The sequence below is a fragment of the Musca autumnalis genome, unplaced genomic scaffold (genome assembly GCF_047663935.1).
Source record: "Musca autumnalis isolate F117 unplaced genomic scaffold, ASM4766393v1 scaffold_4, whole genome shotgun sequence".
NCBI lineage: Eukaryota > Metazoa > Arthropoda > Insecta > Diptera > Muscidae > Musca > Musca autumnalis.
Genome location: NW_027411977.1, coordinates 62,339,095 through 62,355,038, shown reverse-complemented (window position 1 = coordinate 62,355,038; position 15,944 = coordinate 62,339,095). Strand labels below are relative to the sequence as shown.

Here is a 15,944-nt window from a genome sequence, read left to right as displayed (position 1 = left end):
CTTTGGACATTTTGGCCCTGTTTACAGCAATATTATGTTTTTCGTAGTCTAGTATGGTAAAAAATCGTATCTATCGATATCCCCGCAAATTTTTGAGCTTTAATCCTATCCATATTTTTTCGATTCATATGGAAAATACCCAAAATACATAATTTTTTTTTTGGAAAAAAAGTATTTTAATCCACACAGGCTAAGAGTATACCTCTGTCGGCAAAGCGCACTGATACTTTTTTTACTTGTTTAAAAAAATTCCAACAAAATCGGAGCGTGTTTAAGTAGAGTTATTCCATATTAGCGTCATTTTATGCAAAAATAGCCCATTTAACCCACATGTCCAATCGAAAGCCGAACGGGAACGGCCCCAACGAAAACTCACCGATTTATTTAACTTTTTGTTAAAAAGGTGGGGTTTGTTGCGCTGATTACGGAAATGTATAATTTTCATGGAGGGCGGATCCGGTTCGCCGGTTATTTGACCTGAAAGGGCAGATTTAAAACTGGGATAGACATGGTTCTACTTAACCGATTACTGCAAATATCTAACACAAGGCGCTGTTATTTTAACCGATCCGCCTCATGATGTTCTTACGCGGTTTAATTTGACACTTATATCACGATATCTCCAGAATGGTTACACCTATTGAAAAGTCATTCTTGTAGACAATTTTTAAGCCTACACTTTTTACTTTAGTCGTTTTCTGATAGGTCTTACAGTTTTTGTGAAAAATCAAGAAAAGCGAATAAAGCCTCCATAAAATTACCTTAAACAATGAATAACTTCGTTTGCACACATGGGATCGATGGGGACTTTTAGGACGTTACTTCTAATGGCAAACCCTTCTTCAGGTAAAATTATAGAGACAGTTCTTTCTTTTTAATATGATTCGACGGATTGCCTGCCAGCTGTGTTCATTCTTAAAATATGGCCTACCTAATCCCGTTAAAGTTAAACAAGACTGACTTTGCGATGTTATCGATTCCAACATTGCTTGACTCCGATCTGCAGTTTTATTTCCTTCAAGCTTAGCTAGTAAAGCCCCGCCTTTCTTTTATAGTTCGTTCTTATTCTATAACCCTTTATGGTATTTTATGTTTTCATATCTGTCCGGTACTTTACTTCATTTAATGGGTCTTATGTGTTACATTATTATCTCATATAATTAAAAACATTTGCACGGCTATTTTAAATGTTTATCTAAATAAATTTAAACACTCTCACGCCCAGGCAAGGATATGCATGTAAATGTGATTACTACATACTTTACTGCATAAGTTAATGTCAAGCTGTTATTATGGTACGACACAAATGCGGATTAAAAATGTAAAACGAGACCAAGAATGAGTGTTTGTTTATAAATGATCCAAATTAAATTAGTTGTGCATTTACATACATATTTGTAAATATATCCTTATAATTTATATATTTATATAAATGACATGCCCAAGGGAAAGGTCATCATAGATCAATGATAAATAAATACATTGTTTGTGGGACAACTTGATATGTTTGACAATAATTGTTTAACATTTATTAAATTAATAATGCATATTAATTTAAATAAAATCGATATTTAGTTATGTGTTTAATTTGAGTTGAAAGATATTTAATAGTCAATGAGTATGTTGCCGTACACAAAAACGTGTAAAACTTTTCAAATTTATAGAGGGAAAAATAGTAAAATTTTGCAATCAGAAGATTTTTGCAGTTTCTAGAACAGACCAATTGTTTAGGTTAGGTTTGGGGCTTTGCAGCCACTAACTTGTGACTGCGTCACTCGGAGACCTTCCGGTCCATTGCGATCATCCAGTAGAAAAAAGAGGAAAATGCTGTAAAGAAAAGATGAGGTGGGAAAGAGAGGAGGGAGGGAAGAAATAAAAAGAGGAAGTTATTAAAAATTAAAAAACAAATACATAAATTACAAAAAAGTTTAAGAGGGGAGGAATAGTAATAGAGAAGGGAAAAAGTTTTATTTTGATGGTAGGCAGAATAATAGAAACATCATTTACGCGTTCAGGTTGCGCTGTCCCAGCCACTTCAGATTTTTGATGATGTTGTAGATCACAGCAGGTTCCACAGTTGAGTAGAAAGTTAGACACGGTGGAAAGTGAACATCTACTAACCTATTTCGTCTACGCACTAGAGTTGGGCAATCTCGTTCAATTGAACGATCCGGATCATTATCTCGTTCAATGGACACTAGGGTTATGACTTTTTTACAACCTCATATCCCTGTATCATAGCGTGATGAGTTTTGCCATAAGATTACATAAAATCTTAATTATAAGGTGATTCGGTGAAAAAACCTCACGCACAAAATGATTTTAAAATTTGAAGTTATCAAAATTATGGACTATTTTTTGAAGTCACTGAAAACAGATATATAATTGAAAATAAACTTTAGAGCCACATGAGATAATTAAAATGACATAAAATTTATTTCTCACTATTTTTCTTCAATTCTGAGAATCGTAAAAATGTCGTAAACGCTTTTATTCAAAAATATAATTTTTTAACAAAAAACAAAAAAAATTAAAATTTTTTCAAAGTGACCTTTTTCGCGACTTTTTTAATATTTGAATGAAATAAATGTTATTATAGTTAATAGTAGGCTTATATTTATTCATTCGTGCAACAAAAAATAATTTTTTGAAAAAAAATGTTTTTTCATTTTATATATTTTTTCAAAAAATTATTTTTTTAAAATCGATTTGTGCGTGAACTTTTTTTATATTTCAAGGGAATAAACGATAGCATAGTGATTAATAGGCAAAAGTTCATTCATCTCTGCTACAGGAAATCATTTTTGAGGAAAAATGTCAAAAAGTCATAACCCTAATGGACACAGGTAATTTCTTTGACAAAACTGCGTATACTTAATTTCGCACGTTGTTTTTATGATGTTACTCATTCGTCTTTGAACGAGGACTGTGATCCGGATCGTTCAATTGAAAGAGATTGCCCAACTCTACTACGAACCAGGACTGGACAACGACACAGGAGGTGCTCGATCGTCTCCAACTCCTCCTCATCCTCACAGAGACTGCAGTAGTCAGTAACGTCCTCATCCCATTTGATGGTAAAGGCCCTGATATAGCAGTATCCTGTGATGACTCCCGTCGTTACTCTAACTTCCACTTTACTCAGGTTCAACAGAGAGTTCGTTCTTTTGACTGACAGAGACGGCCATATGGATCTTGCCACAATGCACCTAGGTTCATTATGCCACAATTCACTGGCTCTTTCGTCAGAGAACGCTTAAATTTTTTAAAAGAAGTGACAAATGGTTGGTTTGATAGATTCAGCGATAGCTAGATCTGTAGACTGCGATCCTCGTCTAGCTAATTCATCTGCTCTTTCATTACCCAGATAGTCGCGGTGTCCTGGTACCCAGCATAGCCGAAAGCCGTTAGTTAGCATTTCCAAGGCTGATCTGCACTTAAGGACGACATCGGATTTGATGTTGCAGGATTTGATGGCTTTAAGAGCCGATAGACTATCCACAAAAATAGTCACCGGTACAAAGATTACTGCATCCAAACTTTTTATTAATTCCGCTGCCTTCCAAATCGTGAAGATTTCATCCTGGAAGACACTACAGTTGCTGTCTAGCCTGTAGGTGTACTCAAGAGATATCCTTTCACAGTAGACGCCAGCCCCGGTACCTTCCTCCATCTTGGAACCGTCTGTATAAAAAACCAGGCCGTCCAGAGGGGGGTTACTGCGGTTCCAGTCGTCTCTATTAGGTATAACGACGTCTATATCGTCAAATCTCAGGACTGGTGATATATAGTCGCTCAGTTTCCCGCGTTGGTTCACATTTATAGGTGATTCGTTCAGGATACATCCATGTCCATAGGCACAACCGCGCCAGAGGTCCTGTTCATGCAGCCGTAGGGCACTGCGAGTTGCCTGACACTTAATGCTGAGACTCAGTGGTTTTAAGTTCACCATTGCCTTCAGAGCAGTCTGTGGTGTGCTCTTGGTGGCTCCAGTTATGAGAATCGCGGCAGCTATTCCCTAATTTTAAAGGTTGGATCATTACCCCTGTTACATATTCGTAAATTATATGATAAAATAAAATCGAACATAGACTCACCCCTTTTGTTGGTGTCCTTGCTGCCCCATTGGAAATGGTGAGCGTTTGCGTCGCATCCCAGGATCACGTTGCAGGTACCCATCATATCGCCGAGCAACCGTCGGACATCCAGGTTTAGTGGGTCTGTGTCCTCAAAAGGCATGTATACGGATGACAGCAGCGTGGCCATCCCCGTACCATGCTCCAGCCTAACCGTGCACATGTCACCGTTGCTGTAATTAGATAGAAAGATTAGATTTAAGCTCTTTTTACCTACTATACAAGTCCTCACCTTGTCCCCCTCGGACGCGGCGAAGATGTCGAAATTGGCATTGCTTAGTCCAGAAACGTTATTCTTATAGATATAAGGCTCCTGGACTAAGACAATGTCCACATCAGAGGTCGTGAGGGACAAAAGTAGTTCAGCGGCGGTGGCTTTGCAATGATGCAGATTAATCTGCACGATGCGCAGACTTTGCATCTTCCCTACCCTTACTGAGTTTCGTGGAGTGGACTCAGTCGAAACCGAACCCATCCTGAACCGAAATTCAGTTTTCCCTTACGTTCTCTATGATATAACTCCCCAGGGGGGTCAACCGCCACTCTTGCAACCAAACCACCATCCTCGTTACAGGGTGCTAGGCTTATTACAGGCCAGGCCGATGTAGTGAGGTTGGGATTGTCCAAAGCAGATGGGGGAATCCACGCTGAAAGAATCTTCCTGGAGGGAATATCGGATAAGGAGACCGCCGCAAGATCAGCTCCTTCCCACAGAGCGCCAAAACCCTCAACTGTCCGAACAAGAAAATCTCGTGACTTCTTGTTCAGACAGTTAATAACCTTGACACCCTTTTGTAAGAAGGTGCTGCCAAACTGTCGGTCTTCCTGATTTTTCGGTCCAAAAACTATGGCAGACCGAAGACCAGTTTCAAAAAGCAACCAGTGACTGTCGCTGATTCTACCATTTGGGCCAGCTCTGTCGATGATTGCCAAATGAAGGTCTTTATCATCTGCCACTGTGACCGGTCTACTGTATGGATTTTTGCGTCCTTGACCGTGCGCCTTGGGGTTAACTTTTCCAGAGGAGGTGGATGCCTTTTCCGTTCTCAGTTGCTTCCTCTTGGTTGTACGCTCAACAGTCGCCGCATACGAGGTTGATGGTTAAACCAGCTGAGAAGTCATCGTCTTCTTAGATGAAGGCTGTGGACCCTCGGAGGAACGAACGCGCTTCACAGATTTATGCTGAGGGGCATTGTTCGTTCCACCAGAAGACAATGTTTCCTTAGCTGGCCTAACCATCTTCCTATTGAGACCAGCATTTCCAGCCGCTTCACCCTTGCCTTTCGGAGCAGAATCGGGCTTTGAGGCAGAGTCCTTTACCGGTCGGTCATCACTAGGGGTGCCCGTAGGTTTGGGGGTGCATTCATCAGCCTATTCCTTTACCTGTCGGTTCGGATTAAGCTTCTGAACAGGTTTCGGCGCAGCACATTTGCCAGAGGCAGTAGGCTTAGCCGGCTCCACAACTTTATCCGGGAGGAAGATCCTTTCCACCTGAAGCTCGCGATGAAATTCACGCGGGTAAGTTCTCTCGAACTTCCTTATGAATTTCAGCTTACCCCTGATGAGGTGGACCGCCCACGCCGAATGCATGTTCGCATCTCTCCCTACGAACTTGCGGAGATAGGATACAGCACGTTTATAATGCTTCGCATCAGATGCTTCTAATGCAGATGCAACCTTCGAGTCGCTGCCCGTTGTCGGGGTCTCGTTAGATTCCCCGTCGTCGGACATCGTTTCAGTTGCCGTCTGCCTTTGAAGCCTATTGTCGGCAAGTGCCGACACAGGACCAGTCGGAATCAGACTTGCATCCGCTTGGGTATCAGGGCTCGTACTCCCTTTGCTAGAGCCACAGCAATCTTCCTGTGTAGACTTGACCGGGATCACCGTGGTGTCCAGCTCGTCATCAGTCAGGGTCAAAAATGGTGTAACAATTCCTCCGGGAGTATGTTCTCACAATGCTCATCCGGTACAAGCCTATCCAGCTGCCTCTCTAAACGGTCATGAATAGTTCTGAGGGTCCCGTGAAGTTCGTCCCCGCCCACAACTGCGGTCCTGTCTGCCGTAGACTGGCTTTCACCAGCCCTGGCTAAATCATGTTCCGTTTGAATTGCCGGGTCGTCATTTATTTTGGAGATTGGAATTGATGCACTTGTAACAGGTATAGCTGTAGGTGCCAAGGCATCCACACCTAACACAGCCGGATCACAATCGCTTGATTTTGACGACACATGGCTTGTGGCCATACCAACGCTTGCCGCCGGTACTGGGTTATTAACTCCCGGCACCGTAACTTTATTTCTTCTGTTCTTTCTACCCATTTTAGTTAATTTATTTAAGGAAACTCCACCGATCCAATTTTTGGTCCACGAGGGGTCCGAAGACCTCCAGGGTCTCCACGATGTGCGGAGTCAGGTCCGGCTTTGGTTGCCCTAGGTCGGCTCCGACTCCACACATTGCAGTGACCCCCTTCCCAGCCGCCACACGGGAAGACGCGCCTGGTAGGAGAATGGCAAACTCCCCCAGGTTTGGTCTGTGTATAATTTTGGAATGATATGCACAAAAAGTTTATATAGTCTTTTCTATGTTGCTTTGTATTTTCTCATTTATCGAAATATTTAAAAGGGAACAAACTTAGTTACAGAATTATTTATAAATTCCGTTTCTGCTATATAAATTTCATTTTTTTATACAGACTTCTGTCTATAACTTCAATAGTTCTAAATCATCCAACTTTATGCAATATCCTTCATCCAATATCCTCGATGTCCAATTGACTTTAAACAAACTTACCCTATCTCTCCTTTTGCTCAATTTTATTCGTTCTGAAAGGAATGTTAATAAATCATGAAATATTCAATATTTCAATTGCGTACAAAATGGAGTTTTTGTCCAAAACTCTTGATGTAATGTCATCTATGTAGGAATATCATTTCATTTCGTAGCAATTCACACTTCACTGTAGACAAACGTATACCCACACCACAACCACACTCCGCTGCTCGTTAGATTACGGTAAGCTGTAATAAACTTTTGCCAATTTTGTATGATGAAAATTGCATAAATTTGAAAATTTTAACATTTTTTTCCCGATATGTTTTACTTTATTGCCCTGTTACTCTGCAGCCAATATTTAATGTATGTCTGTCTGACTCAGATCTGACTTCATCTACTTCATCATCTTCTTTTTCTTATTCTACCTTCTTTTCCTGTCATTCTTTTAGGTGTTCTGGAAGCGGAATTTCAAGAAAACGATGTGAATGTCATACCAATAACGTATCCATTTGCGACGTCACACATTTGGTGGCCCATAAATCATGCTGAAGAATTTAATATCAAGTTCGATTTCCGCAGTAGCCGTACGGCTGCAATACTGGCATACAGCGATGTGACAACACAAGACGGAAATGGTTTTTGGGAGGTAAGTGTCGAATAAATGTCTTGAGAATGGGTGAATGACGACTGAGTTGACTGACTGAGGGTGTGACATTTTGAGTGTGAACCAGTTACAAGAGATATACATACATACATGTAGAATGATGCATATTGTAAGAGGTATGTACGGAAGTGTATGTAAAGATCTGAAAATGCATACACAAATATGCATGTGTATGTGAGAATATCCTTTAATAAATGATTATTCCATACTGAACAAATCGATATAATTTTCACGAGCACTTAAAACTCTGTAAATATTTTTAGTATCAATTCGAGGGTAGGTTCAGAAAATGTTAACGAGAATAATTTTAATGTTATATACGTAGATATATTTGGCAAATATTGACTTTGCACCGTTTTTTACCAATGCCCATTTACCCTGCAAGCAATTGGAAGTGAGCTAATCACTCCATCTACAAAAAGCAATCGACTCTCATTTTCTGTAAAAGAACGACACTTTAGAATTAGAACAAAAAAAAACTTATTGCAGTCCTGTTTTGACCATCCTGAATAACTACTTAGTGTCAGCGAAAAAGATTGTGCGATTATTGATTGTTTACATAAATAATCTATACGCCGCGGCGTACGACTATCGCATGATCAGACACTTTCTATCGCCTATGGAGACATTTTCGATTGTTTAAACTCATTTAAGACGTGTACAGCATTGAACTAATCAGATGTTTATATGGCACGGAAGTGCAGTGGTTAGCATGTTCGCTTTGCACTCTTAATGTCCCGGGTTTGATTCCCAGGCCTGATAACATAATATATGTACGTATGTTCGTTGGATAAATAATTATAATAATAACAAGTAAAAAGTCATTAAGTTCGGCCGGGCCGAACTTTTTATACCCTCCACCATAAAATAGTCTTAATTAAAATGGAATAATTAGGGTCCTTTCACCATTTTAGGTGGAACAACTTTACGACAATGGATAGACTCCTACTGCCTCCCACTATAACGCTAATTCCTGATGGCCCACAGGGTCGCTAACAAAAATTTCATTACGCCATAACCCGAAAGTTCGACTCACGGTGGATCAGTCCTTCGGGGTTCATAATATACTCACCAAGGCCTTTCTTCCCTTAGAGGAATTTTCCGTGCCCCAGACTTTCACCTCCATTTTGTTGCACAGTGTTATCTAATCTAATCTAAAAAAATGTGTTCAGCTAGGTGAAAGGTACCACCTACGGGGCTATATCGAAGAGTCAACCTATCTTTAAATTTTTTTGGGGGAATAAGTTTATATCTGCATGGAACTTCAATAGTCAAATTGAGGGTAGTTTCATCAAAACAATGTAGACCCTCAAAAATGGACCCAATTTTAGTGAAGAAATTTCGTGACCACTGAAAATTCCCGAAAATCGGGAGGTACAGTTATATGGGGGGGATATTCCAAAACATGGACCTATATTGATGATTATTTTTGAATAGACAAAATTGTGGCTAAAATTATCAAAATACCGATCATTACAGCTAGTTCGGTTAAAAATTGCAGCTAAAATTCTCAAAATACCAAAAATCGGGAGGTACCGTTTTTTGGGGGCTATACCAAAACATGGGCCTATGTTGACGATGTTTGGTGGAGATGTTTCATGACCACTGAGAACCTCAAATGGCAAATTACAGCTAGTTCGGTTAAAAATTGTAGCTAAAATTCTCAAAATACCGAAAATCGGGAGGTACCGTTATATGGGGACTATACCAAAACATGGACCTATGTTGACGATGTTTCATGACCACTGAGAACCTCAAATGGCAAATTACAGCTAGTTCGGTTAAAAATTGTGGCTAAAATTCTCAAAATACCGAAAATCTGGAGGTACCGTTATATGGGGACTATACCAAAACATGGACCTATGCCCATATCCCTTGGGATATAAGTTTGTTGATCACTAGGAACCCTAAGTGCCAAATTATAGCAAATGTGGCGAATAATATCAAAATACCTCAAATCCGGAGGTACCGTTATATGGGGGCTATACCAAAGAGTAGACCGATATATCCCATCTTCGAACTTGACCTGCCTATGGAAAAAAGACCCACGGGTGCACAATTTCAGCATTCTATCCTAATTATTGCGGACGCTAGAGTGATACCGACAGACGGACATGGCTGGTCGTCTTGGAATTTTATCCTGATCAAGAATATATATATACATTATAGGGTCGCAAATGATTAGTTCGATGTGTTACAAACGGAATGACAAACTTAATATACCATCCATACTATGGTAAAGGGTATAAAAAATTAAAAGAATAATAACAGAAAAATAAATAAAATTAAAAAATATATATTTCTTCATTACCAATTTTATAGCTAAAATAACTTTACAGAGGTCACGATATCGACTTTCACAAGTAGTACCTTGGCCATGGTTAATTTCTTCCCACACGGTTAGCCTTCATCGATAAGAATGCGAGCTCACAGGCGAGTGTTTCTATCGCTTGCTAGAGACTACATCGGGTAATGTGCGATAGAAAATGCTTGCTGGGTACATCCATATATATATATAAAGGGTGTTTTTTAAGCTAGATAGAACTTTAAATTGTAAAAAGTAACACAAAAAATTAAATTTTGATAAAACTTTTTTTTATTTGTTTCAGTATACTCTGACAAATCATCATGAATAGACTCACGCTTGAACAACGCTACGAAATTATCCAAATTTACTTTGAAAATCAGACGTCGATTCGCGCAACTTATAGACGACTTCGTCATTTGTATGGCGTACATAATCGTCCATCCATGGCGTACATAATCGTTTGTTAATAAGCAAAATTGCCGCATATGGAGTGAGACCAATCCACAAGAGACCCTACAGACTCCATTACATCCAGAAAAATGCACCGTATGGTGCGGTTTTCACGCTGGTGGCATCATCGGACCTTATTTCTTCAAAAATGAGGCCGGAGCTCGCGTTACGGTCAATGGAGATCGTTACCGCACCATGATCAATGATTTTTTGTTTGAAAATATGGATGACATTGATCCGGAGGAGATGTGGTTTCAACAGGATGGCGCTATGTGCCATACGGCGAACGCAACCATCGACTTATTGAAATCAAAATTTGGCGATAAGTTGATTTCGAGAAGTGGACCTGTCAATTGGCCTCCAAGGTCGTGCGATTTGACACCTCTCGATTATTTCCTGTGGGGCTACGTGAAGTCACTGGTTTATGCTGATAAACCAGCAACAATTGATGCCTTGGAGGCCAGCATTGTTCGTGTTATTCGTGACATACGGCCAGCAGTGCTCGAAAAAGTGGCCAAAAATTGGACGTCCAGAATGCACTTCGTCAAGAACAGCCGCGGTGTCCATATGCCCGAAATCATTTTCAAATGTTAATGTCACGTATTGATCTTTCGAATAAAAAAAATTTTGATAACAATTTAATTTTTTGTGTTATTTTTTACAATTTGAAGTTCTATCGCGCTTAAAAAACACCCTTTATATTATGTTTAATTTTTATGGTATATATTTTTTATACCCTCAGCATTTATGCTAACGAGGTATATACACTTTCAAGTATGCTTGGACGAAAACCGTTTCAGACAATTTGGAGTTGATTTAGCCATGTCCGTCTGTCTGGCTGGCTGGAGCGCACGATTACTCTCGAACGGATCAACCGATTCGGTCCAAAATTTAAGTTTGAAGATGGGTTATATCGTTCCACTCCTTCCGGTACCTCCCCCACAAAAGTTTGAAAATGTTCGGAATATTTGTGCGCACGATAACTCTTGAAGGGAGTAACCGATTTGGTCCATACTTTGCAAATCGTGAAATGTCTACCAGATTTAAATAAAGTTTTAATATGGGCTCAATCGGTCCGTTCCTTCGGGTACCTCCCTGCTCTGGAATCGCTTTGATTTTTGCTATAACAGTGGTTGGAGCGCAAGATAACTCTCAAACGGATTTGCCCATTCTGTCCAAAATTTGGCCTTCGTAATATTTTGTTCAAACTAAGTTTAAGTTCGATGATGAGCCTTATCGGTCCACTCCTTAAGGTACCTTCCTCACAAAAGTTCAAAAAAGTTCTTGAAGGGAGTGACATATTTGGTCCATACTTTACACATCCTAATATATGTATCAGATAAAGATAAGGTTCAAATATGGACTATATTTGCCCACACCATCCGGTACCTCCCACACAATATTCCTGATAAGTTCACTTTATGACCTAATATCGAATCACTTTAATTTTTGTTGAAGCAACTTGCATTCGCTGCCTCAATTACGATGGTAAAAGTTTTTTTAGGGGCAAGTCCATACTTCTTGAGCAAACAGCCCGAAGAGTGTAAAATCCCCCTTTGGCACCATATGTTGAGGCTGGAGATCCACTTCCATAACGGTCAATGTCCATCCATTCCTTTTAGTATCTCCTCCGCAAAACTTTTGATCTTTAATCCTAATCAACATTTGTGTCGGTTCAAACGCCCAAAAGTCTTAAAACCCCCTAAATACATACGTATTTTGGGAAAAAATTGTTTAAATATACACAGGCTGAGGGTATATCTCTGTCGGCAAAGCCGACTGATGCTTTTTTACTTGTTAATATATCAGGATAAATAGACGTGTCAACCATGTTATTGAAAATCTTTGCCAAAATCGGCGCAAAGAGAGTTTTAGTTGATAGTATAACTATCATGACCACAACTTTTACCCGGTAAAATTTTAGATATAATACTTTCAACTTCCTCATCAGAAGTATAAGAAAGCTGAAAAACTTGACTACACCTAATTATGGTTCCCAGATCATCGATTGAATCATTGAAATTATGTGGAATTTGTTGTTTCATCAAGTTTACTGATTCTATAAAATGAATATTTCTCATTTCAGCCTTTGTATTATCAGATGCGATAAATTCTTCACTTTGATCTTGAATATGAATTTCCTTCCTATCAACCCTACCAAGAGTTTCATTCACAAATCTCCATGATTTTTTTGGGTCATTTTTCAGACCGTCTAAAGGATTTTCATAGAAACTATTCATTGAGTGCTTTTTATTGACCTTACTTATTCTCTTCAGCAGCATTTCAACATTTGAATTTTTATTCTTCCTTTTCATCTTCAACAATTTAGTTTAATAAATCATCAACGTTTGTAAGTTGCCATTAACCCATGGCGTTATTTTATGATTCAAACTGATCTTTTGACGTTTCTGAATAGTACAGGAATTGACTGTTTCAGCTAGGTACGACATCGAGTTTGACGTATCAATAGATGGATTACCCGTTATTGTCAGATTACCAACCGAATTCCGTATGCATGTTTCCAATTTCTCATAATCACAAACCAGGGTGCATATCAAATCAAAATCTCGGTATTGAACTTTAATATCCATTCTTAGGTGCAAAAAATTATGATCCGTTAGTTCAGATTCAATAGAACCAATGTGCATGTCCCCAATGTACTGTCAGATATTAGTATAAATATGATCAATAGATGTATTACTGGCCGGCCGTGTTACAAGATTATGACAAGTTTTAAAATCAAAATGAGATAATAAATTTAAAATATTCGACGAAACATTAGTTCTTAGTTTTGATTAAAAGCTCGCTCATCCACCTCCGCAAAAGTTTTGATAAGCCTAGGTTTAGATAATTCACTCATTTTCGATAAAAGTCTACCATTCGCTGCATAAACATACCTGTATCCAAAGGTTTTTCGAGTTTTGGCATAACTTAAAAGCTGAATCGTTTCTCTACTTAGGAAATCATTAATGTAATTTTTTTTTGTATTTTCTTTTTCTAGCAACTTCGATTTGATTGACATTAATTTTGCTTTTGACTTGGGATTTTTAAATTTTACAACTAAAGTTTTTATATTAGTTGTGGCTTTTTTTGCTTTTAGAAAGTATGCGTCATTGATATTCTCTTCAGTCATTGCTACTCCAAAATCATTTGACAGCTTTAATAAAACATCTACAGGTGATTGGATCTCATCAGCAGTAACATCAGTTATAACACAATCATTCCTTACTCTCTGGTCATTAAGAAATTTTACAGATTTCTTTCTTAAGCTCCTTGTTCTCTGTTTGTATTATCTCCAATTTCTTTTTTTTTTTTTTTGTTCCTCAACACACTTCAGAACCTCATCAAATTTGGATGACATGAAAACAATAGATTCTTTTAAGTCAGCAATCTGATCAAGTTTTTTCAATTGCATTTTGATCACCAAAAGATCATTCTCAATAGCATTGTTGTTGTTTGTTGTTTTCACTGTTTGGTTGCTCTCGCACATAAAACACAAAAATTCTTCGTTTCGGTGTTTGCATAGTGTCTCAAATTGACGACTGCTTAAAGGAGTACACCTGACATGATAGTAGTTGCTACACTTGTCACACTCAATGTTGTGGTCGTCTTCTTCAATAGTTAATTTGCATTTATTACAAATCATTTCATTTTGTTGTACACTGCGTTTCGATGAAATTCTTCACAAAATCCTGTATCTATGATATCTCAATTATATGTATATCAAGATTCTTTATTACAAAAACTGTTTAAATTAAAATATTTCAACGAAAATTGTTAGATTCACGGAGCAAATTAAAAAACTTGACTTTTCCAGATCAGTGTTGTCAACTTTTCACAAACAATCTTTACGGCGTACAACTATCGCATGAGCAGGCACTTTCTATCACCTATGAAGACACTTTACGGCGTATGACTATCGCATGTGCAGACACTTTCTATCGCCTATGCCGACACTTTCGATTGTTTAAATTCATTTAAGACGTGTACAGCATTGAACTAATATAGACGACAACTTTAACCAACAAACATATGTTCGTTGGAAAAATAATTATAATAACAAAAATAATTAAAAGAATAATAACAGAAAAGTAAAAAATATTTTTTTTCTTCATTACCAATTTTATCGCTAAAATAACTTTTTAGAAGTCACGATATCGACTTTCACAAATAGTACCTTGGCCGTGGTTCATTTCTTCCCGCACGGTTAGCCTTCATCGATAAGAATTCAAGCTCGCAGGCGAGTGTTTCTATCGCTTCGTAGAGACTACATCGGGTAATGTGCGATAGAAAATGCTTGCTGGATACATCCATATATAATATTTTATATTTAATACTTTATATTTTCTATTTTATATTTTACATTCTATATTTTATATTATATATTTAATATTTATATGGTATATTTAATATTAGCACTTTGTGTTTTATATAATACATTTTTTTATTTTAATTTTTATGTTTTATATTTTTTATATTTTATATATTATATTTCATATTTTATATTTATAATTTAATTATTTATATCTATAATTTATATTATTTATTTTATAGTTTTTTATATCTTATAGTTTTTTTATATTTTAAATTTTATGTTTTATATTTAATGTTTTATATTTTACATTTCGTATTTTATATGTTATATATTTTATATTATATGTTTATATTATATATTTTATGTATTATATTTTTACTTTTTGTATTTTATTTATTAAATTTTATAGTTTATATTTTATATTCTATATCTTATATTCTATATTTTATTTAAAATTTTATATTAAATATATATTATATTTTATAAATATTTATTCAATATATATTATAAGAAACCTTTAAGTGGAAATTGTATATTAACTCATATAACTGTCTTTGAGTAAAAAAATAGGGAACTGTAAAAATTATCAAACAAAGAACCAAAAAAACCATGGCCTTTTTAATATTTTTCGAAACTGTACCGCATTTTTATTGCTTGCAGATAGAAGATTCTCATTTTTAATGTCATTATTTTTATCTCAAGGAGATACATATTGGGAAACGAAGACGAATTTCTACCTACCTATCTACCAAATTAGGTCACTATATAAACATAAACTCACACCTTGTATTTGTCAGGAAGTTGGGAACGATTATTAGCAGTTACTAAATTTAGCCTTTCAGTAAATCAAGACAGGTAGTTACTTTAAAAAAACACAAGACCATAAACTAATGGTTGGTTTTCTAAAAAGTTCATAGTCTACCCTTTTAAGAATGTTAATTAACAAAAATATTTCTAGACAGGTAAAACAACGCCGTCGTACAAATACTAAACATACTAAGTATTTCCAATGAAGTATTTTTATATACCTACAAATATTGAAGAATGACCTTGCTCTTATTGAGGTAAAGAATAAGATCAAAACAATTCTGTGTGTACTTAAAATATGAACTAAATTTAGTACAAATACCTGAACTACCCTTAGTATATAAACTAGGATATTTTCTCAAGAAGAGCATCAATCTTCTTTAAGTCTTAGCAAAGTAAACATCCGTCTGAAGTCACTTTCATCATGGAAGATAAATCCATCACTTACGTACTCTTCATGTACCGTGAGCAACTACGCAAGGGAGATATATC

At 37.1% G+C, this 15,944-nt stretch overlaps 1 protein-coding gene across 13 annotated transcripts in view; it reads left to right on the top strand.

Moving 5' to 3' along the window:
- Positions 1-15,944, top strand: part of axo (axotactin) — a 508,380-nt gene that overhangs the window by 227,736 nt on the left and 264,700 nt on the right. For all 13 annotated transcript variants that reach the window (XM_073983728.1, XM_073983738.1, XM_073983733.1 and 10 more), the window contains one exon: positions 7,358-7,554. In XM_073983728.1, the coding sequence (XP_073839829.1) occupies positions 7,358-7,554 (197 nt within the window). The remainder of the gene's footprint in view (positions 1-7,357; positions 7,555-15,944) is intronic.